This window comes from Elephas maximus, chromosome 9 (assembly GCF_024166365.1).
Source record: "Elephas maximus indicus isolate mEleMax1 chromosome 9, mEleMax1 primary haplotype, whole genome shotgun sequence".
Taxonomy (NCBI): Eukaryota; Metazoa; Chordata; class Mammalia; order Proboscidea; family Elephantidae; genus Elephas; species Elephas maximus.
Window position 1 is genome coordinate 120,594,037 of NC_064827.1, and position 16,853 is coordinate 120,610,889.

The 16,853-nt window shown below is 41.7% G+C and overlaps 1 protein-coding gene across 17 annotated transcripts in view; it reads left to right on the forward strand.

Moving 5' to 3' along the window:
- LOC126082770 (zinc finger protein 699-like) overlaps positions 1 to 16,853 on the forward strand; it is a 199,083-nt gene that overhangs the window by 170,906 nt on the left and 11,324 nt on the right. For 7 of the 17 annotated variants that reach the window (XM_049895711.1, XM_049895708.1, XM_049895706.1 and 4 more), the window contains 4 exons: positions 121 to 370; positions 5,099 to 7,673; positions 15,237 to 15,363; positions 16,374 to 16,524. In XM_049895711.1, coding sequence (XP_049751668.1) covers positions 7,671 to 7,673; positions 15,237 to 15,363; positions 16,374 to 16,524 — 281 coding nt within the window. In that variant the 5' untranslated portion in view covers positions 121 to 370; positions 5,099 to 7,670. The remainder of the gene's footprint in view (positions 1 to 120; positions 371 to 5,098; positions 7,674 to 15,236; positions 15,364 to 16,373; positions 16,525 to 16,853) is intronic. The other 10 variants (XM_049895718.1, XM_049895717.1, XM_049895714.1 and 7 more) reach the window with 7 other exon arrangements.

Below are 16,853 nucleotides of genomic sequence, written 5' to 3' on the forward strand. Positions count from 1 at the left end.
ATGTGATCAGAGTGAAGCATGACCTTGAGCCTTGGGGGAAGCCCTTCCCAGGGAAAGAGCTGAAGGCCAAGAACCTCTCACTCCTTCCTTACTCAACACTGTCTTCTTCTCCCATTTCAGGTGCCAAGTGTGGCATGGGGCGAGTTAGTCCAGCCTAGCCAGCTGGGGACTGAGGGCAACCATCTTGCACATCCATGCAATCACAAGTAAGGATTTTAACTGCTCTGAGTGGCTGTGTGGACAAAACATCATTCATCTGCCTCTAACTACCTAGTGGCCCTGCTTCCACTGTCATCCCTCTTCCTGAAGTGGCTTCTTGGGCTTAGAGAGCCCATTCACTTTGACTTTCTGAAGCTGGAGCCAGGAGATGGTGAGTACTACAGAGAACTGGGGTATTGTTACTAAAAGGGGTGAGGCTGGATATGGGCACCATGTGCTCTGGGCCTTGAGGTTCCTCAGTGAGATAAAAAGGTGGCAGATGAGGCCAAGGGACTGAGCCCTACGAGGCATCCTGAGGCCCTGCTCCACTGTCACTGGGCCCTTCCTTTACACATATGTGGATTTTCAAGCCTTGAATGCCTGGGGTCGCCTTATGTGACTCTCAGGGTTGGCATCATTGGGTGTTGTCATCCTCATCCTGGGCCTTGGTTGTTTGTGTTGAATGACAGAACCTCCTGATCAGAGTCTGATTATGGAGCAGCTCTGGCTGAGGAGACCAAACCCCAGGTCCTCCAGAACCACTCTTGTTCCATCCCTGCAATTTTCTTGGCTTCCCCCAGGCACTGGAGCCTTTTCTGTGCAGTTCTGTAACTAGAGCTCCACCTCTTGCACTGTGTGATGTAGTAGAAAACTGGGTAGAAAGTTGGTAGCGAAAGGCCCTGACTGTTAATGGGGTCCTGGGTGGGGATTGGTCCTCTTATGAATTCACCAATGAAATGAGACAGAGGATAGTGAGTCCATCTGGATCATGTGTGGGGTCTTCGGATCCATCCTTTCGGGAGGAATGCTGTTTCTTTGAGGCTTTCCGGTGTGTGGGAAGCATGTTTCCTCAGCATAAGTTTTTGTCTTCCCACCCATCTCTGTCTAAAGCTGGTTGTAAGTCCCTGTAATTTTTGCTTGCTCTCCACAGTCTTCAATGGGAATCTAAAATAAAAGTGTTCTTTTTTTGCTAGACTCGCTCAACATATGACATGGTATATTTAACTTCTTGGGTTTACCGTTTCCATTGGAAAAAAATTTGTAGAAAATTTCTAGTTTGTGTTTCTACTGAGAATTTTTCAATTGAATGGGCATAAACTTCTCAAACACAGAGGAATGCCTCTTTTTAACTGATGAGAGTAAAAATTGAAAAGTAAAACGTTTTCTCCTACATTGTTCCACAAAATGTAGCTTGGAACTTATCCTTGCTTTTTAATTAACAAATTTTCTTGGAGTTTTAATAATATATATAAAAAAGAGCTTAAATCTAATTTCCTTTTTTTTAATTATGCTTTAAAACCAGAAGCCAATCCTACTGCCGTTGAGTTGATTCTGACTCATAAAGCAACCCTATAATTGCGCTTTAGGTAAAAGTTTACAGAGCAAATTAGTTTCTCATTGGACAATTAATACACAAATTGTTCAGTGACATTGGTTGCCACCTCCGCGATGCATCAACACTCTCCCCTTCTCCACTCTGGTTTCCCCATTTCCATTTGTCCAGTTTTCCCGTCCCTGCCCTTTTGTTTTTGCTTTTAGGCTGGTGTGCCCATTTAATCTCATATACGTGATTGAGCTACGAAGCATGTTCCTCACATGTGTTGTTGTCTGTTTTATAGACCTGTCTAATCTTAGGCTGAACGGTAAACTTCAGTACTGAGTTTGAAAGGTATCCGGGGGCCATACTCTCAGGGTTCCTTCAGTCTCTGTCAGACCAGTAAGTCTGGTCTTTTTTTTTTGTGAATTTGAATTTTGTTCTGCATTTTTATCCAGCTCTGTCCTGGACCCTCTGTTGTGATCCCTGTCAGAACAGTTGGTGGTGATGGCTGGGCACCAACTAATTGCTCTGGGCTCAGTCTCGTGGAGGCTGTGGTAGTTGTGGTCCATTAATTCTTTGGACTGATCTGTCCCTTGTGTGTTTGGTTTTCTTCATTCTCCTTTGCTCCAGGTGGGGTGGAACCAGTAGATGCATCTTAGATGGCCACTTGTAAGCTTTTAATACCCCAGATGCTACTTATCACAGTCAAATATAGAACATTTTCTTTATAAACTCTTTTATGCCAATAGAGCTAGGTATCCCCTGAGATCATGGCCCCCAGCCCTTAGCCCAGTAACTTGGTTCCTCAGGGAGTTTGGATGTGTCTATGACGCTTCTATGACTTCCCCTTGGTCAAGTTGTGCTGACTTCCCCAGTATTGTGTACTGTCTTACTCTTACACTTCACCAAAGTTACCACTTATCTACTGTCTAAACCAGAAACCAAACCGTTGCCGTCAAGTCGATTGCAACCCATAGCAACCCTGTAGGACAGGCTAGAACCGTTCCATAGGGTTTCCAAGGAGCAGCTGGTGGATTCGAACTGCTGGCCTTTTGATTAGCAGCTGAGCTCATAAACATTGGGCCACCAGGGCTCCAGTCTACTATCTAGTTAGTGTTTTTCCCTTCTCACCCCCCTCCCCTCCCTGGTAACCATCAAAGATTGTTTCTTTTCGTGTGTAAACCTTTTCTTGAGTTTTTGTAATAGGGGTCTCATATAGTATTTGTCCTTTTGTGACTGACTTATTGCCCTCAGCTTAATGCCCTCTAGATTCATCCATGTTGTGAGAAGTTTTGCAGATTCATCATTGTTCTTTATCATTGCAGTGTTTCATTGTGTGTATGTGTCATAGTTCGTTTATCCATTCATCTGTTGATGGTCACTTAGGTAGTTTCCATCTTTTTGCTATTGTGAATAATGCTGCAGTGAACATGGGTGTGCATATGTCTATCCATGTGATGGCTGTTATTTCTCTAGGATATATTACTAGGAGTGGGATTGCTGGATTGTATGGTATTTCTATTTCTAGTTTTTTAAGGAGGCACCATATCATTTTCCAAAGTGGTCGCACCATTTTTCATTCCTACCAGCAGTGGATAAGAGTTTCAATCTCTCTGCAGCCTCTCCAACATTTGTTATTTTCTGTTTTTTCGATTTGTGCCAGTAATGTTGGGGTGAGATGGTATGTCATTGTAGCCTTGTTTTGCATTTCTCTAATAGCTAGTGATCGGGAGCATTTCCTCATGTGTCAGCCGCCTGAATGTCTTCTCTGGTGAAGTGTCTGTTCGTATTCTTTGCCTGTTTTTTAATTGGGTTGTCTTTTTGTTGCAGAGGCGTTGGCTTTTCTTACAGATTTTACAGATTAAACCTGTGTTGAGTATGTCATAGCCAAAAATTTTTCCCGGTCTGTTGGTACTCTTTTTACTCTTGAGTTGCCTGGTTTATCTTCTGGTGTTTGTGTATAGTTAATTATGGCTTGTATGCTACTTATGCCGTGTATTAGGGCCTCTGTCCTTGACCCTATTTTTTTTTCTGTGATCTTTATAGTTTTTGGTTTTATATTTAGGTCTTTGATCCGTTTTGGGTTAGTTTTTGTGTGTGGTCTGAGGTGCAGGTCCTATTTCATTTTTTACAGGTAGACATCCAGTTTCACGAGCACCATTTAAAAAAGACTGTCTCTTCCCCTGAGACCACGCAGGCAGCTCCTGTCTGGAGGCAAGATGAGAAAGCAGAGGGCGACAGGAGCTGCTTGAATGGACACGGGGAATACAGGGTGGAGAGGAGGAGTGTGCTGTCACATTAGGGAGAGCGGCTAGGGTGACATAGCAAGGTGTGTGTAAGTTTTTGTATGAGAGACTGACTTGATTTGTAAACTTTCACTTAAAGCACAATGGGAAAATAAAAAAAGATTGTCTTTCCCTCAGTTAATGGACTTTGGGCCTTTGTTAAAGATCAGGTGACCACGGGTGAATAGATTTACATCTTTTGAGTTCTCAGTTCTGTTCTATTGGTCGGCGTGTCTGCCGTTGTACCAGTACCGGGCTGTTTTGACTGCCCCACCTGTATCGTAGGTTCTGAGGTCAGGTAGTGTAAGGCCTCCTACTTTGTTCTTCTTGTTCAGTAATGCTTTATTTATCAGATTTAATTTCTTATAAAACTCCATAGTACTGTATATGGTTGATCTTTGCTTATTGTTTTGACCATATTGCCTTGAATGGACCCTTGATTGTGTCTAGTATTTTGCTCTTACAAAACTTACTCTAGTGAATATAAATGTAAATTTCTAAGACCCAGGTATCAAATGTTTAGACGTACAAGCCCTTCTGAACTACGACAAGTTAAAATAAAGGGGTTTTCATATGACTTTGTAAAATTATTGTATGCAAATTATGTCTCTTTCATGTTTTAAGCCAATGCTTTAAGCTTTTATTGTCAACTATATCATAACAAGGAGTGTATTAACTGTTTACGTATAGTTTAAGTAACAGGAATCTAAATCCTTGGTAGTAAATAGACCTTGTCAGTTTTTATGGCCTCCCAGTGTGTCCCACCCTGATCTCATCTACTTCCTGCCTGGAGATTATTGCTATCTGCATTTGAGAAGTTTATTATTATAATTATTGGTCTTGTAGCTTTGACACCCAAGTCATTTTTTTTTTGATGTAGTAACATTTTATTGTTCTTTCAGCGAAGGTTTACACAGCTGTTCAGGTTCCCATTCAGTACTTTCTCTATAGCTTGTTCCATGACATTGGGTACATTTTTCACAGTTCATGAACATGCTCAATATTTATGTTCTGGTTGTCCCCTTCCCATTAACCTAGTGTCTCTGCCCCGTTACACTCATCTTTGTCTTTAAATCTTTGTTGACGGTTTGGTCTCATATAGATGATTCTTTAAGGGAGCACAGTATTGACAGATGGTATTATTTATTTTGTGAGCCAATCTGTTATTTAGCTAAAAGGAGACCTCGGGCTAGTTTCAGTTCAGGGTTTAAAGGGTATCTCAGGGCTACAGCCTCGGGGAGTCCTCCAGTCTCAACCAGTCCAGTAAGTGTTTTTGTTTCTATGTTTTGTTTTTTAGGAATTTGAGATCCTGTTCCACATTCTTCTCCCATTCCGTCAGAGTCCATCTATTGTGGCCCTGATCAGAATGGCTGGTAGCGGTAGTCGGGCACCATCTTACCTAGTTCTTCTGGTCTCAGGGTAGGTGAGGTCATGGTTCATGTAGACTGTTCGTCCTGTACACTAGTTTCTTCTCTGAGTCTTTGGTTTCCTTCTTTCTCTTTTGCTCCAGAAGAGTAGAGCCCAATAATTGTATCTTAGATGGCGGCTCTTAAGTGTTTAAGACCCCAAACACTACTTACCAAACTAGGATATTGAACATAAATATTACGCCAGTTGACTGAGATGTCCCACAACACTATGGCCCTAGTCCTTCCAACCCAGGAAACCTATCTCATGGGGTGTTTTATTATATCTAAGAAGTATCCATAAATGTGATACCTGAGTCTTAATCCATAATCTGGAATAATGGCTATCCCTGTTTTTTTACCTGCTTTTACTAGAAAAGTGTTGACGTTTTCAGCACATATGTGCATTGCGGTACAGATTTTGTACATGCCCATTTTCATCATTTGTTATCTGATTATGGCGAAAACCTTCTAACATACCTCACAGCTTTTACATTTGCCCCCCCACAGAGGTTTTTTAAATTGTTTATGAGCTATGTGATCAAAGACGTAAAATTGTTCTGCATTTCACTCAGATGAGGAGCTGAAGTCTTTTCAGAAGCGAGCACCTTCCCCAGAACATGATAAGCCCACAGGCTCCCATCACCTCTCCAAATCCCTCTGCCGTTACTCTCCAGCATCTCACTCTGCTCTGGTCATGCTGGGGTTTGGGTCTCCCTAAGACATGCCAGACACACTCCCGCCTGCTGGCCTGTGCGCTGGTGTTTCCTACTCCTGGAACCGCCTGTTCTCAGCTATCCCTTCAGCAGTTCCTTCACATCTTTCAAGTCTCAGCTCTGATCATTTTTTTCAGTGCGTTTAATTAATTAGGCTGTTGAGGTTACGGGGCAAACGACTGCCCCCCACACTGGAGGAACACATACTCTCTTCCTGGGCTCCTGCTCTGGAATGATTCTCTGTGTTTGCCTGTGTGTCCCTTCAGTTTTAGTGGCAGCCTTTTGCCCTGTGGCCTCAATACTTTGAGATCATTATGTTCAGCTTTATTCTTGAGGATGAGAGTGGTGACTTTCAAGCTCTTTACATATTGAAGCGAAACCTGAAAGTCTTGATTTGTGTTTTGTATCAGTACTATTGTCTGGCTTCTTTTTTGATAGTATTTATTCATTCGCTTTTGTGTTTCCAGTGTCCCAAATTACATGTTTACCCTTTGCTAATGGCCTTTTCATTTTGCGAGTAACTGATGCACCTTCCCTTTCCCAGCCATGAAGGTTGGCAGTGCTCTTTGACTTCTGTGCCTCTCCATTGGGAATTGCCAAAGTTGATGAGCATCGAAATCTGTATGAGTGTTTTGCAAAGTCACCACAGAGCACTTCTAAGTTTTTAGAATTGAAAATGCAATTTTTTTCCTTACCAAGCCAGATTCACTAGCTAGTATTTCCTAACATGATTGTTTCGCTTTTCCCTGCATTAACTCTGTGAAGATAAATATGCTTGTGTTACTGCTTATCCCCTGGCTGAGGCGCAGTTTCCATCGATCTTACCACCATGTGACACTGTGTTGTTGTTGTTGTGTTTGGTTGCTGTGGAGTCAGTCTGACTCATAGTGATCCCATGTGTGCAGAGAACTGCTCCGTTGGGTTTTTAAGGCCGTTACCTCTCAGAGCAGATTTCCGGGCCTGTCTGTCGAGTGTCAGGGTGGCTTTGAACCACCAGGCTTTCACCTTCAGTCAAGTGCTTAACTGCATGTGCCACCCAGGGTACCTGACATTATATTTCATTTATTTACTGCCCATACCCAATGTAGTCATGATTCATGTGTATCCAGATATTTCTGTTTTGTTCAGTGCTGTATCTGCTTTGTCCATAAAAGTAGGCTTTGCATCAATATTACCTAAATCAATTTTAATAAATGAAAGAGCCAGTTGTAAGGGCCTGTAGGGAAGTCCCTGAGACACAGACCTTTGCAAAGAGAGGGACTCCAGGTTGTCTGAATTGAACAGAATGTTTCCTTTGTCCCCTCTCCCTACTGCCCAGCAGGCTCTTAGATCATCCACGTCATTGAAGATTAACAGGCATATAAACACGCATACTGTAGGCATATGAAGAGAAATGGGTTGTTGTTGTTGTTAGGTGCCCTCGAGTTGATATGGCTAATAGCAACCCTGTGTACAACAGAATAAAACACTGCCTGGTCCCACAAATCGTTGTTATGCTTGAGCCCACTGTTGCAGCCACCTCATCGATCCATTTCGCTGAGAGTCTTTCTCTTTTTCACTGGCCCTCTATTTAACATGGCACTGGGTGACTGGGTTTTCTCTACTTAACTAAGAATGATGTCCTTCTCCAGGGACAAGTCCCTCCTGATGACCAAAGTACAGGAGATGAAGTCTGCTGTCATTGCCTCCAAGGAGCGTTCTGGCTGTACTTCTTTGAAGACAGACTTGTTCATTCTTCTGGCATTCCATGGTATAGTCAACATTCTTCAACAATACCACAATTCAGAGACGTCAGTTCTTCTTCAATCTTCTTTATTCATTGTCTACCTTTTGCATGTATATGAGGCAATTGAAAATACCGTGACTTGGGTCAGGCCTGGTGGCATAGTGGGTAAGAGCTCAGGCTACTAACCAAAAGGTCAGCAGTTTGAATCTACCAGCCGCTCCTTGGAACCCTTATGGGGCAGTTATACTCCATCTTATAGGGTTGTTATGAGTTGGAATCGACTCGACAGCAGTGGGTTTGGTTAGTTTTTTCGGGGTCATATTCACCTTAGTCCTCAAAGTGACATCTTTGCTTTTTAGCACTTTAAAGAGGTCTTTTGTAACAGATTTGCCCAATGCAATACGTTGTTCCATTTCTTGACTGTTGCTTCCGTGGGTGTTGATTATGGAGCCAAGTAAAACGAAATCCTTGACAACATCAGCCTTTTCTTCGTTTATCATAATATCGCTTATTGGTCCAGCTGTGAGGATTTTTGTTTTCTTTATGTTGAGGTGTAATCTGTACTGAAGGCTGTAGTCTTTGGTCTTCATCAATAAGTACTACAAGTCCTCTTCACTTTCAGCAAGCAAGGTTGTGTCTACTGCATATCCCAGGTTGTTAGTGAGTATTCCTCTACTGATGCCACATTCTTCTGTATACAGTCCAGCTTCTCATAGTATTTGATCAGCATACAAATTGAATAAATATGGTGAAAGGATACAACCCTAATGCACACCTTTCCTGACTTTAAACCACTCAGTATTCCCTTGTTCTGTTTGAACTATTGCCTCTTGGTATATGTATAGGTTCTGCATGAGCACAGTTAAGTATTGTGGAATTCCCATTCTTTGAAATGTTATCCATAATCTGTTACAATTCACACGGTCAAATGCCTTTGTGTAGTCAATATAACACAAGTAAACCTCTTTCTGATATTCTCTGCTTTGAGCCAAGATCCATCTGACTTCAGCAGTGATATCCCTCATTCTGCACCCTCTTCTGAAACCAGTTTAAACTCTCGTAGTTCCCTATTGATATACTGCTGCAACTGCTCTTGGCATGATCTTCAGCAACATTTTAATTGTGCATGATATTAATGATGCTGTTTGATAATTTCTGCATTCTTTTTGGTCACCTTTCTTTGGAAGGCACAAATATGGATCTTTTCCAGTAGGTTGGCCTGGAAGCTGTTTTCCAAATTTCACGACAGATTAGTGAGCACCTCCAGGGCTGCATCCATTTGCTGAAACATTTCAATTGGTATTCTGTCAATTCCTGAAGGCTTATTTTTTTACCACTCCCTTCAGTGCAATTTGGACTTTTTCCTTCAATACCATCAGCTCTTGATGATATTCTACCTCCAGAAATGGTTGAACATCTACCACTTCATTTTGGTACAGTGACTCTGTGTATTCCTTCCATTTCCTCTTGATGTTTCCTGCAGCGTTCAGTAATTTCCCTATAGGATCCTTCCACATTGTAGCTCGAGGCTTGAATTTTCTCTTCAGTTCTTTCAGCTTGAGAAATGCTGAACATGTTCTTCACTTTTGGTTTTCTAAGTCTTCGCACGTTTCATTATGATACTTTGTCTTCTTGAGCCGCCCTTTGAAATCTTTCATTCAGCTTTTCATCATTTCTTCCATTCACTTTAGCTACTCTACGTTCAAGAGCAAGTTTTAGAGTCTCTCCTGACATCCATTTTGGTCTTTTCTTTCTTTCTTGTCTTTTAAATGACCTTTTGCTTTCTTCATGTATTTGTCCTCTGTGTCATTCCACAGCTCGTCTGGTCTTTGGTCCTTAGTGTTCAATGCATTAAATCTATTCTTGAGATGGTCTCTGAATTCAGGTGGGATATACTCAAGTTTGTATTTTGGCTCTTGTGGACTTGCTCTAATTTTCTTAAGCTTCAACTTGAACTTGCATATGAGAGCATTTTTTTTTAACTTTTTTCATTCTTATTGTGCTATAAGTGAAAGTTTACAAATCAAGTCAATCTCTCATACAAAATCTTATGCACACCTTGATATATACTTCTAGTTGCTCTCCCCCTAATGAGACAGCACGCATATGAGAGCAATTGATGGTCTGTCCCACAGTCAGCCACGTATTCCACCTGGTAAGGTCCGTGCGTATAGTCGCCATTTATGTTGTTGAAAAAAATTGTTTGCAGTGAAGAAGCTGTTGGTCTTGCAAAATTCTATCATGCAGTCTCTGGTGTCATTTCTGTCACCAAGGCCATATTTCCCAACTACCAATTCTTCTTAATTTCTAACTTTTTACATTCAAATCACTAGTAATTATCAATATGTCTTGATCGAGTGATCAATTTCAGATGGCAGAAGTTGGTAAAAATCTTGAATTTCCTCATCTTTGGCATTAGTGGTTGGTGGATGAATTTGAATAATAGTCGTGTTAACTGGTTTTCCTCGTATGCATATGGATATTATCCTGACACTGACAGCATTGTACTTCAGTATAGAACTTTTTGACAATGAATGTGACGCCATTCCTCTTCAATTTGCCTTTCCTGGCATAGTAGACCATATGATTGTCTGATTCAAAATGGCCAATACCAGTCCATTTCAGCTCACTAATGCCTAGGCTGTTGATCTGTACATGTTCCATGTCATTTTTTGACAACTTCTGATTTTCCTAGATTGATACTTCGTACATTCCATGTTCCAATTTTTAATGGATGTTGCAGCTCTTCTTATTTTGAGTTGTGGCACCTCAGCAAATGAAGTTTTACTCCATCCACGTCATCAAGGTGGACTCTACTTTGAGGGAAGTCCTGGTGGCGCAATGCTTATGAGCTGGACTGCCAGCCAACCAAAAGGTCAACAGTTCAAATCCAGCCACTCCTTAGAAACCCTGTGGGGTGGTTCTGCTGTGTTCTGTACGGTTGCTGTAAGTCGGTTCTGACTCAACAGCACATACCAACAACTACTTTGAGGAGGCAGCTCTTGCCAGTTGTCTTTTGAGTGTCTTCCAACATGAGGGGCTCATCTTTGAGCACTATACCAGATAATGTTCTGCTGGTATTCATGAGATTTTCCCTGGTCAGTTTTTTTTTTTTTAATTAACTTTTATTGAGCTTCAAGTGAACGTTTACAAATCAAGTCAGACTGTCACATATAAGTTTATATACATCTTACTCCGTACTCCCACTTGTTCTCACCCTAATGAGTCAGCCCTTCCAGTCTCTCCTTTGGTGACAATTTTGCCAGCTTCCATCCCTCTCTATCCTCCCATCCCCCCTCCAGACAGGAGATGCTAACACAGTCTCAAGTGTCCACCTGATATAATTAGCTCACTCTTCATCAGCATCTCTCTCCTACCCACTGTCCAGTCCCTTTCATGTCTGATGAGTTGTCTTCGGGGATGGTTCCTGTCCTGTGCCAACAGAAGGTTTGGGGACCATGACCACCGGGATTCCTCTAGTCTCAGTCAGACCATTAAGTCTGGTCTTTTTATGAGAATTTGGGGTCTGCATCCCACTGATCTCCTGCTCCCTCAGGGGTTCTCTGTTGTGGTCCCTGTCAGGGCAGTCATCGATTGTGGCCGGGCACCAACTAGTTCTTCTGGTCTCAGGATGATGTAGGTCTCTGGTTCATGTGGCCCTTTCTGTCTCTTGGGCTCTTAGTTATCGTGTGACCTTGGTGTTCTTCCTTCTCCTTTGCTCCAGGTGGGTTGAGACCAATTGATGCATCTTAGATGGCCACTTGTTAGCATTTAAGACCCCAGACGCCACATTTCAAAGTGGGATGCAGAATGTTTTCATAATAGAATTATTTTGCCAATTGACTTAAGCCATAGTCCCCAAACCCCCGCCTTTGCTCCGCTGACCTTTGAAGCATTCATTTTATCCCGGAAACTTCTTTGCTTTTGGTCCAATCCAATTGAGCTGACCTTCCATGTATTGAGTGTTGTCCTTCCCTTCACCTAAAGCAGTTCTTATCTACTAATTAATCAGTAAAAAACCCTCTCCCTCCCTCCCTCCCTCCCCGCCTCGTAACCACAAAAGTATGTGTTCTTCTCAGTTTATACTATTTCTCAAGATCTTATAACAGTGGTCTTATACAATATTTGTCCTTTTGCCTCTAATTTCGCTCAGCATAATGCCTTCCAGGTTCCTCCATGTTATGAAATGTTTCACAGATTCGTCACTGTTCTTTATCGATGCGTAGTATTCCATTGTGTGAATATACTACAATTTATTTACCCATTCATCCGTTGATGGTCACCTTGGTTGCTTCCAGCTTTTTGCTATTGTAAACAGAGCTGCAATAAACACTGGTGTGCATATATCTGTTTGTGTGAAGGCTTTTATTTCTCTAGGGTATATTCCGAGTAGTGGGATTTCTGGGTTGTATGGTAGTTCTATTTCTAACTGTTTAAGATAACGCCAGATAGATTTCCAAAGTGGTTGTACCATTTTACATTCCCACCAGCAGTGTATGAGAGTTCCTATCTCTCCGCAGCCTCTCCAACATTTATTGTTTTGTGTTTTTTGGATTCATGCCAGCCTTGTTGGAGTGAGATGGAATCTCATCGTGGTTTTAATTTGCATTTCTCTAGTGGCTAATGATCGAGAGCATTTTATCATGTATCTGTTAGCTGCCTGAATATCTTCTTTAGTGAAGTGTGTGTTCATATCCTTTGCCCACTTTTTGATTGGGTTGTTTGTCTTTTTGTGGTTGAGTTTTGACAGAATCATATAGATTTTAGAGATCAGGCGCTGGTCGGAGATGTCATAGCTGAAAATTCTTTCCCAGTCTGTAGGTGGTCTTTTTAGTCTTTTGGTGAAGTCTTTAGATGAGCATAGGTGTTTGAGTTTTAGGAGCTCCCAGTTACCTGGTTTCTGTTCGTCATTTTTGGTAATGTTTTGTATTCCGTTTATGCCTTGTATTAGGGCTCCTAAGGTTGTCCCTATTTTTTCTTCCATGATCTTTATCGTTTTAGTCTTTATGTTTAGGTCTTTGATCCACTTGGAGTTAGTTTTTGTGCATGGTGTGAGGTATGGGTCCTGTTTCATTTTTTTACAAATGGATATCCAGTTATGCCAGCACCATTTGTTAAAAAGACTATCTTTTCCTCAATTAACTGACACTGGTCCTTTGTCAAATATCAGCTGCTTATATGTGGATGGATTTATATCTGGGTTCTCAATTCTGTTCCACTGGTCTGTGTGCCTGTTGTTGTACCAATACCAGGCTGTTTTGACTACTGTGGGTGTATAATAGGTTCTGAAATCAGGTAGAGTGAGGCCTCCCACTTTCTTCTTTTTCAGTAATGCTTTGCTTATCCGAGGCTTCTTTCCCTTCCATATGAAGTTGGTGATTTGTTTCTCCATCACCTTAAAAAATGACATTGGAATTTGGATTGGAAGTGCATCGTATGTATAGATGGCTTTTGGTAGAATAGACATTTTTAGTATGTTAAGTCTTCCTATCCATGAGCAAGGTATGTTTTTCCACTTAAGTATGTGCTTTTTAATTTCTTGTAGTAGAGCTTTGTAGTTTTCTTTGTATAGGTCTTTTACATCCTTGGTAAGATTTATTCCTAAGTATTTTATCTTCTTGGGGGCTACTGTGAATGGAATTGATTTGGTTGTTTCCTCTTCGATGTTCTTTTTGTTGATGTAGAGGAATCAAGTGATTTTTGTATGTTTATCTTATAACCTGAGACTCTGCCAAAGTCTTCTATTAGTTTCAGTAGTTTTCTGGAGGATTCCTTAGGGTTTTCTGTGTATAAGATCATGTCATCTGCAAAGAGAGATAATTTTACTTCCTCCTTGCCCCCTGGTCAGTTTTTTCAGTAGGAGACTGTCAGTTCCTTCTTCCTAGTCTCTCTTAACCAGAAATGTACTTGTCAAAAAGTTAGTCTCTTAGGCACATTGAAATGCATTCCGATCCTGCCTCAGCAACATACCATTTGGGCAATATTGAGCATGTGATTGTAACATTCCTCAACTATAACCCATTTGAAGCAATATGTGCTCATGAGAGACATGAGGAATAAATGAGCTAGTCTGGGGACAGCTGTTTGCAAATACCTTCATATATTGTACTCACTCAATAAATGCAACATTTTATGACGAATACATTTCAGAATGGAAGTTAGGATTTTTAAGTATGTAACCTGCTGCATTGCAGTGAAGACGTTTGAATGTGGCACTGGATCATCGTTTGCTGTGACAATATCGTACCAGGATTGCTTAGGAATAACCTTTACAGCTCACTTCACCCGGTAGCCCATCTGTTCTACAGCTGCCTGGCTGTTCAGTAAAGTTTTAGCATCAGAAGTGCAATGTAGCAGCTTTTGTGTCCTCATTACTGTGGGGGCCAAAGGACTGATGCTGTATCACAGAGGGCCGTCCTACAGCCCAGACGATGCCAGTGGTCAGGGCTCAGGTGCTTGTGCTTGTATGACTTCCAAAGGCTACAAATGGGAGGACATTTTGGAGTGGCGCGTCCACGGGGCTGGTGTGTGCGTCTCTTTCCTAAGATGCTTGAGCAATTTAGCAGCTACACCCCCTGCAGTTCAATGAATTTACTAGAATATGTCAATCTTAACCACTTGTTCACAGTCAGCAGACACAAGGGCATGCTCTTCTGACTCTGGAGATTGACCTCTTTGTCGTAACATTAGCACGTGTTTGTGTGGTTGTCTGGGTGTGTGTTTTTGAGGGGAGCAGTCACTAATAATTGCTGTATGGTAGCTTTAGGTCTCAGAGTTTGAAGATTATAATGATGTCTGGATTCTTGTTTCCTGATTCTCAGCTAACCTGCATTTACCTTTTCAATACTCTTGCCTGACAGTGCAACTGTAGCATTATTGAAAAGTAGGTGACAGACATGAAAAATTCGTAATTCTCCAAAATAATAATTCTCTTTCCAGCAGGTGATGCTGTCAGCTCTTAACCAGTTGGAGGTCCTTAAGAAAATACAAGAAGCTCAGGGCCTTGGGTTGTCACTTTATGCAGACCACTGGGCCTCCCATGGCTGGTGAGGGGCAAAAGGAAAAACTGCCAATCCTGTGGTGTTTGCCAGTTGTTAATATCACATCCTGCTTTCACCCTCTGCTTCATGTTTTGTTAAATATTCTGGTGGGTCCTGTGCAAGGAGATGAAATTTTAAAAAATATTTTAATTTTTCGTCACAAGGAAGAGATGATCTCAATGTGGAAATAGGGCTTTTACTGTAGAGAATTTCTCCTATTGATGCTATGTGTACTGACTGTTCTAGACCATAAATAGAGAGAGGAATGAGACTGGAATTGGTCACAGTCAGACTGTGGAAAGATAAGTTCATTATGTTAGAAGTATGGTTAAGTCTATAAGACAGGATGCAATCCGTGAGGAAGTGGATGCAGACAGTGAGGAGATGAGGCTGATGGCTAAACCCCAGAGTAGGCCTTAGTAGAACACAGAACCCTGTGTCAAATTCCTGTGAAATCTCAGTTCCCCAGGACAGTCAGCCTCACCCTTCCTTTCACACACTGGAGTACGTGGTACCTTCCTGAACCAGAGTATGTGGGATGTTTTAGGACTCAGTGGCTGTTGAGGATGTGGCTGTGGACTTTACTCAGGAAGAGTGGGCATTACTGGATCTTTCTCAGAGGAAGCTCTACAGAGACGTGATGATGGAAACCTTCAGAAACCTGGCCTCAGTGGGTATGAATGGCTTCATATTCTTAAATTTATTTTTTAGTGAGTTTAGTCGTACTCATTGATGTTACTCGAGTATGCGTGCCAAGGAGTGGGAATATATGGTTAAATAAGACAATTATGGGCATTTGCTCTCTGGAACATGCATACCCCGGTTTTCTCATGAATACAAAGCCCTATGTATTAAAATGACTTCTCGTTTCAATTGTGGTTGAAAGCCCTAAGGCTCTTTAAATGTTATAAATGTGAGCATTGACTTCAGGGGTTTCTTTGGTGCGCAGAGAGAATATTTGTGGTTTGGGTCCTTGTAAAGAATTTTACTGTCTTTACTGCTAGTTTGACATGATTATTTTGTTATGAATAAATTCACACCTGCCAATTTCCAAAGACCCTGAAGAGCAAAGTATTGGCTCAGTGTCAGGGAAGTGCTCATTGCTTATCCCTGTCTTCCCTCATGATATACCTTTCTCCATGGGCGCCATGTCATCTACACCCATTTGTTCTCCCAGAGTAGCAAAAGGAAGACCTGAGGAGAGTGCAGATAGCAGTCATCCAGGACCAGTGTGTGCATGTGTGGCGGGTGGACAGGGGGACACTGGGAGAAAAAAGTTCTTTGAAAGGACCAGGGTACACGGAGGCAATGAAATTTGAAAAACTCAGTTGGAAAAAAGTCTCTTTTGGGTTGAGAAGTATGTGCTTCCCAGGTACCTGAGCTTGCTTTTCTGACTTTCATCAATCCTAACATACCTGTGTTCATGGAGAAAGACTTTCCCCTTTTCCTCTTTCAGTGTTCCATGTGCTTTCTACTTTGTTCTTCTAATTACATGCTGTTTATGTCACCATCACCCTCAATCTTCATGGAAGTATTTCCTAGTATATGGCTTTTTGACCATTGTCAAAGTACTGAAACAGCAAAATGTGTCAAAGTCGTTTGTTGTTCACAGCTACCTTTTCTCTGAGTAATTTCTCTCCTTTTTGTTTCATATTGTGAACCTCACCTTAAATCATTGGGCCAGTTTCTCGAAACCTTAATGATGGAGAAAAGCTGTCCAGTGAAAATATAATAGTACGATTCATGAAAAATGACACCTGGTCCTTGGTGGTAGGAGAAATCCATGAATTTCATGGCATTGAAGATCAGAATAACAACCAGAAAACACGTGTGAGGTGAGTTTCATTTACGGGAGAGAAAGCAGTGCTTCAGGAGAGAGTCTTTAAGAAGGTATAATGACATTAAAATATTTATATACCCAAGGAGCCCAGGTAGTACAGTGGTTAAGCACTTGACTGCTAACCAAAAGATTGGCAATTCAAACCTACCCGGTGGCTCTGCAGGAGAAATACCTGGTCATCTGCTTCCATAATATTTACAGCCAAGAAAACCCTATGGGGCAGTTCTGAGGTCATGAGGTCACTATGAGCTGGAATCGATTTGACATCATCTGACAGCAACAGCAACAACTGTATACACACACACACGCACATATATATGTATT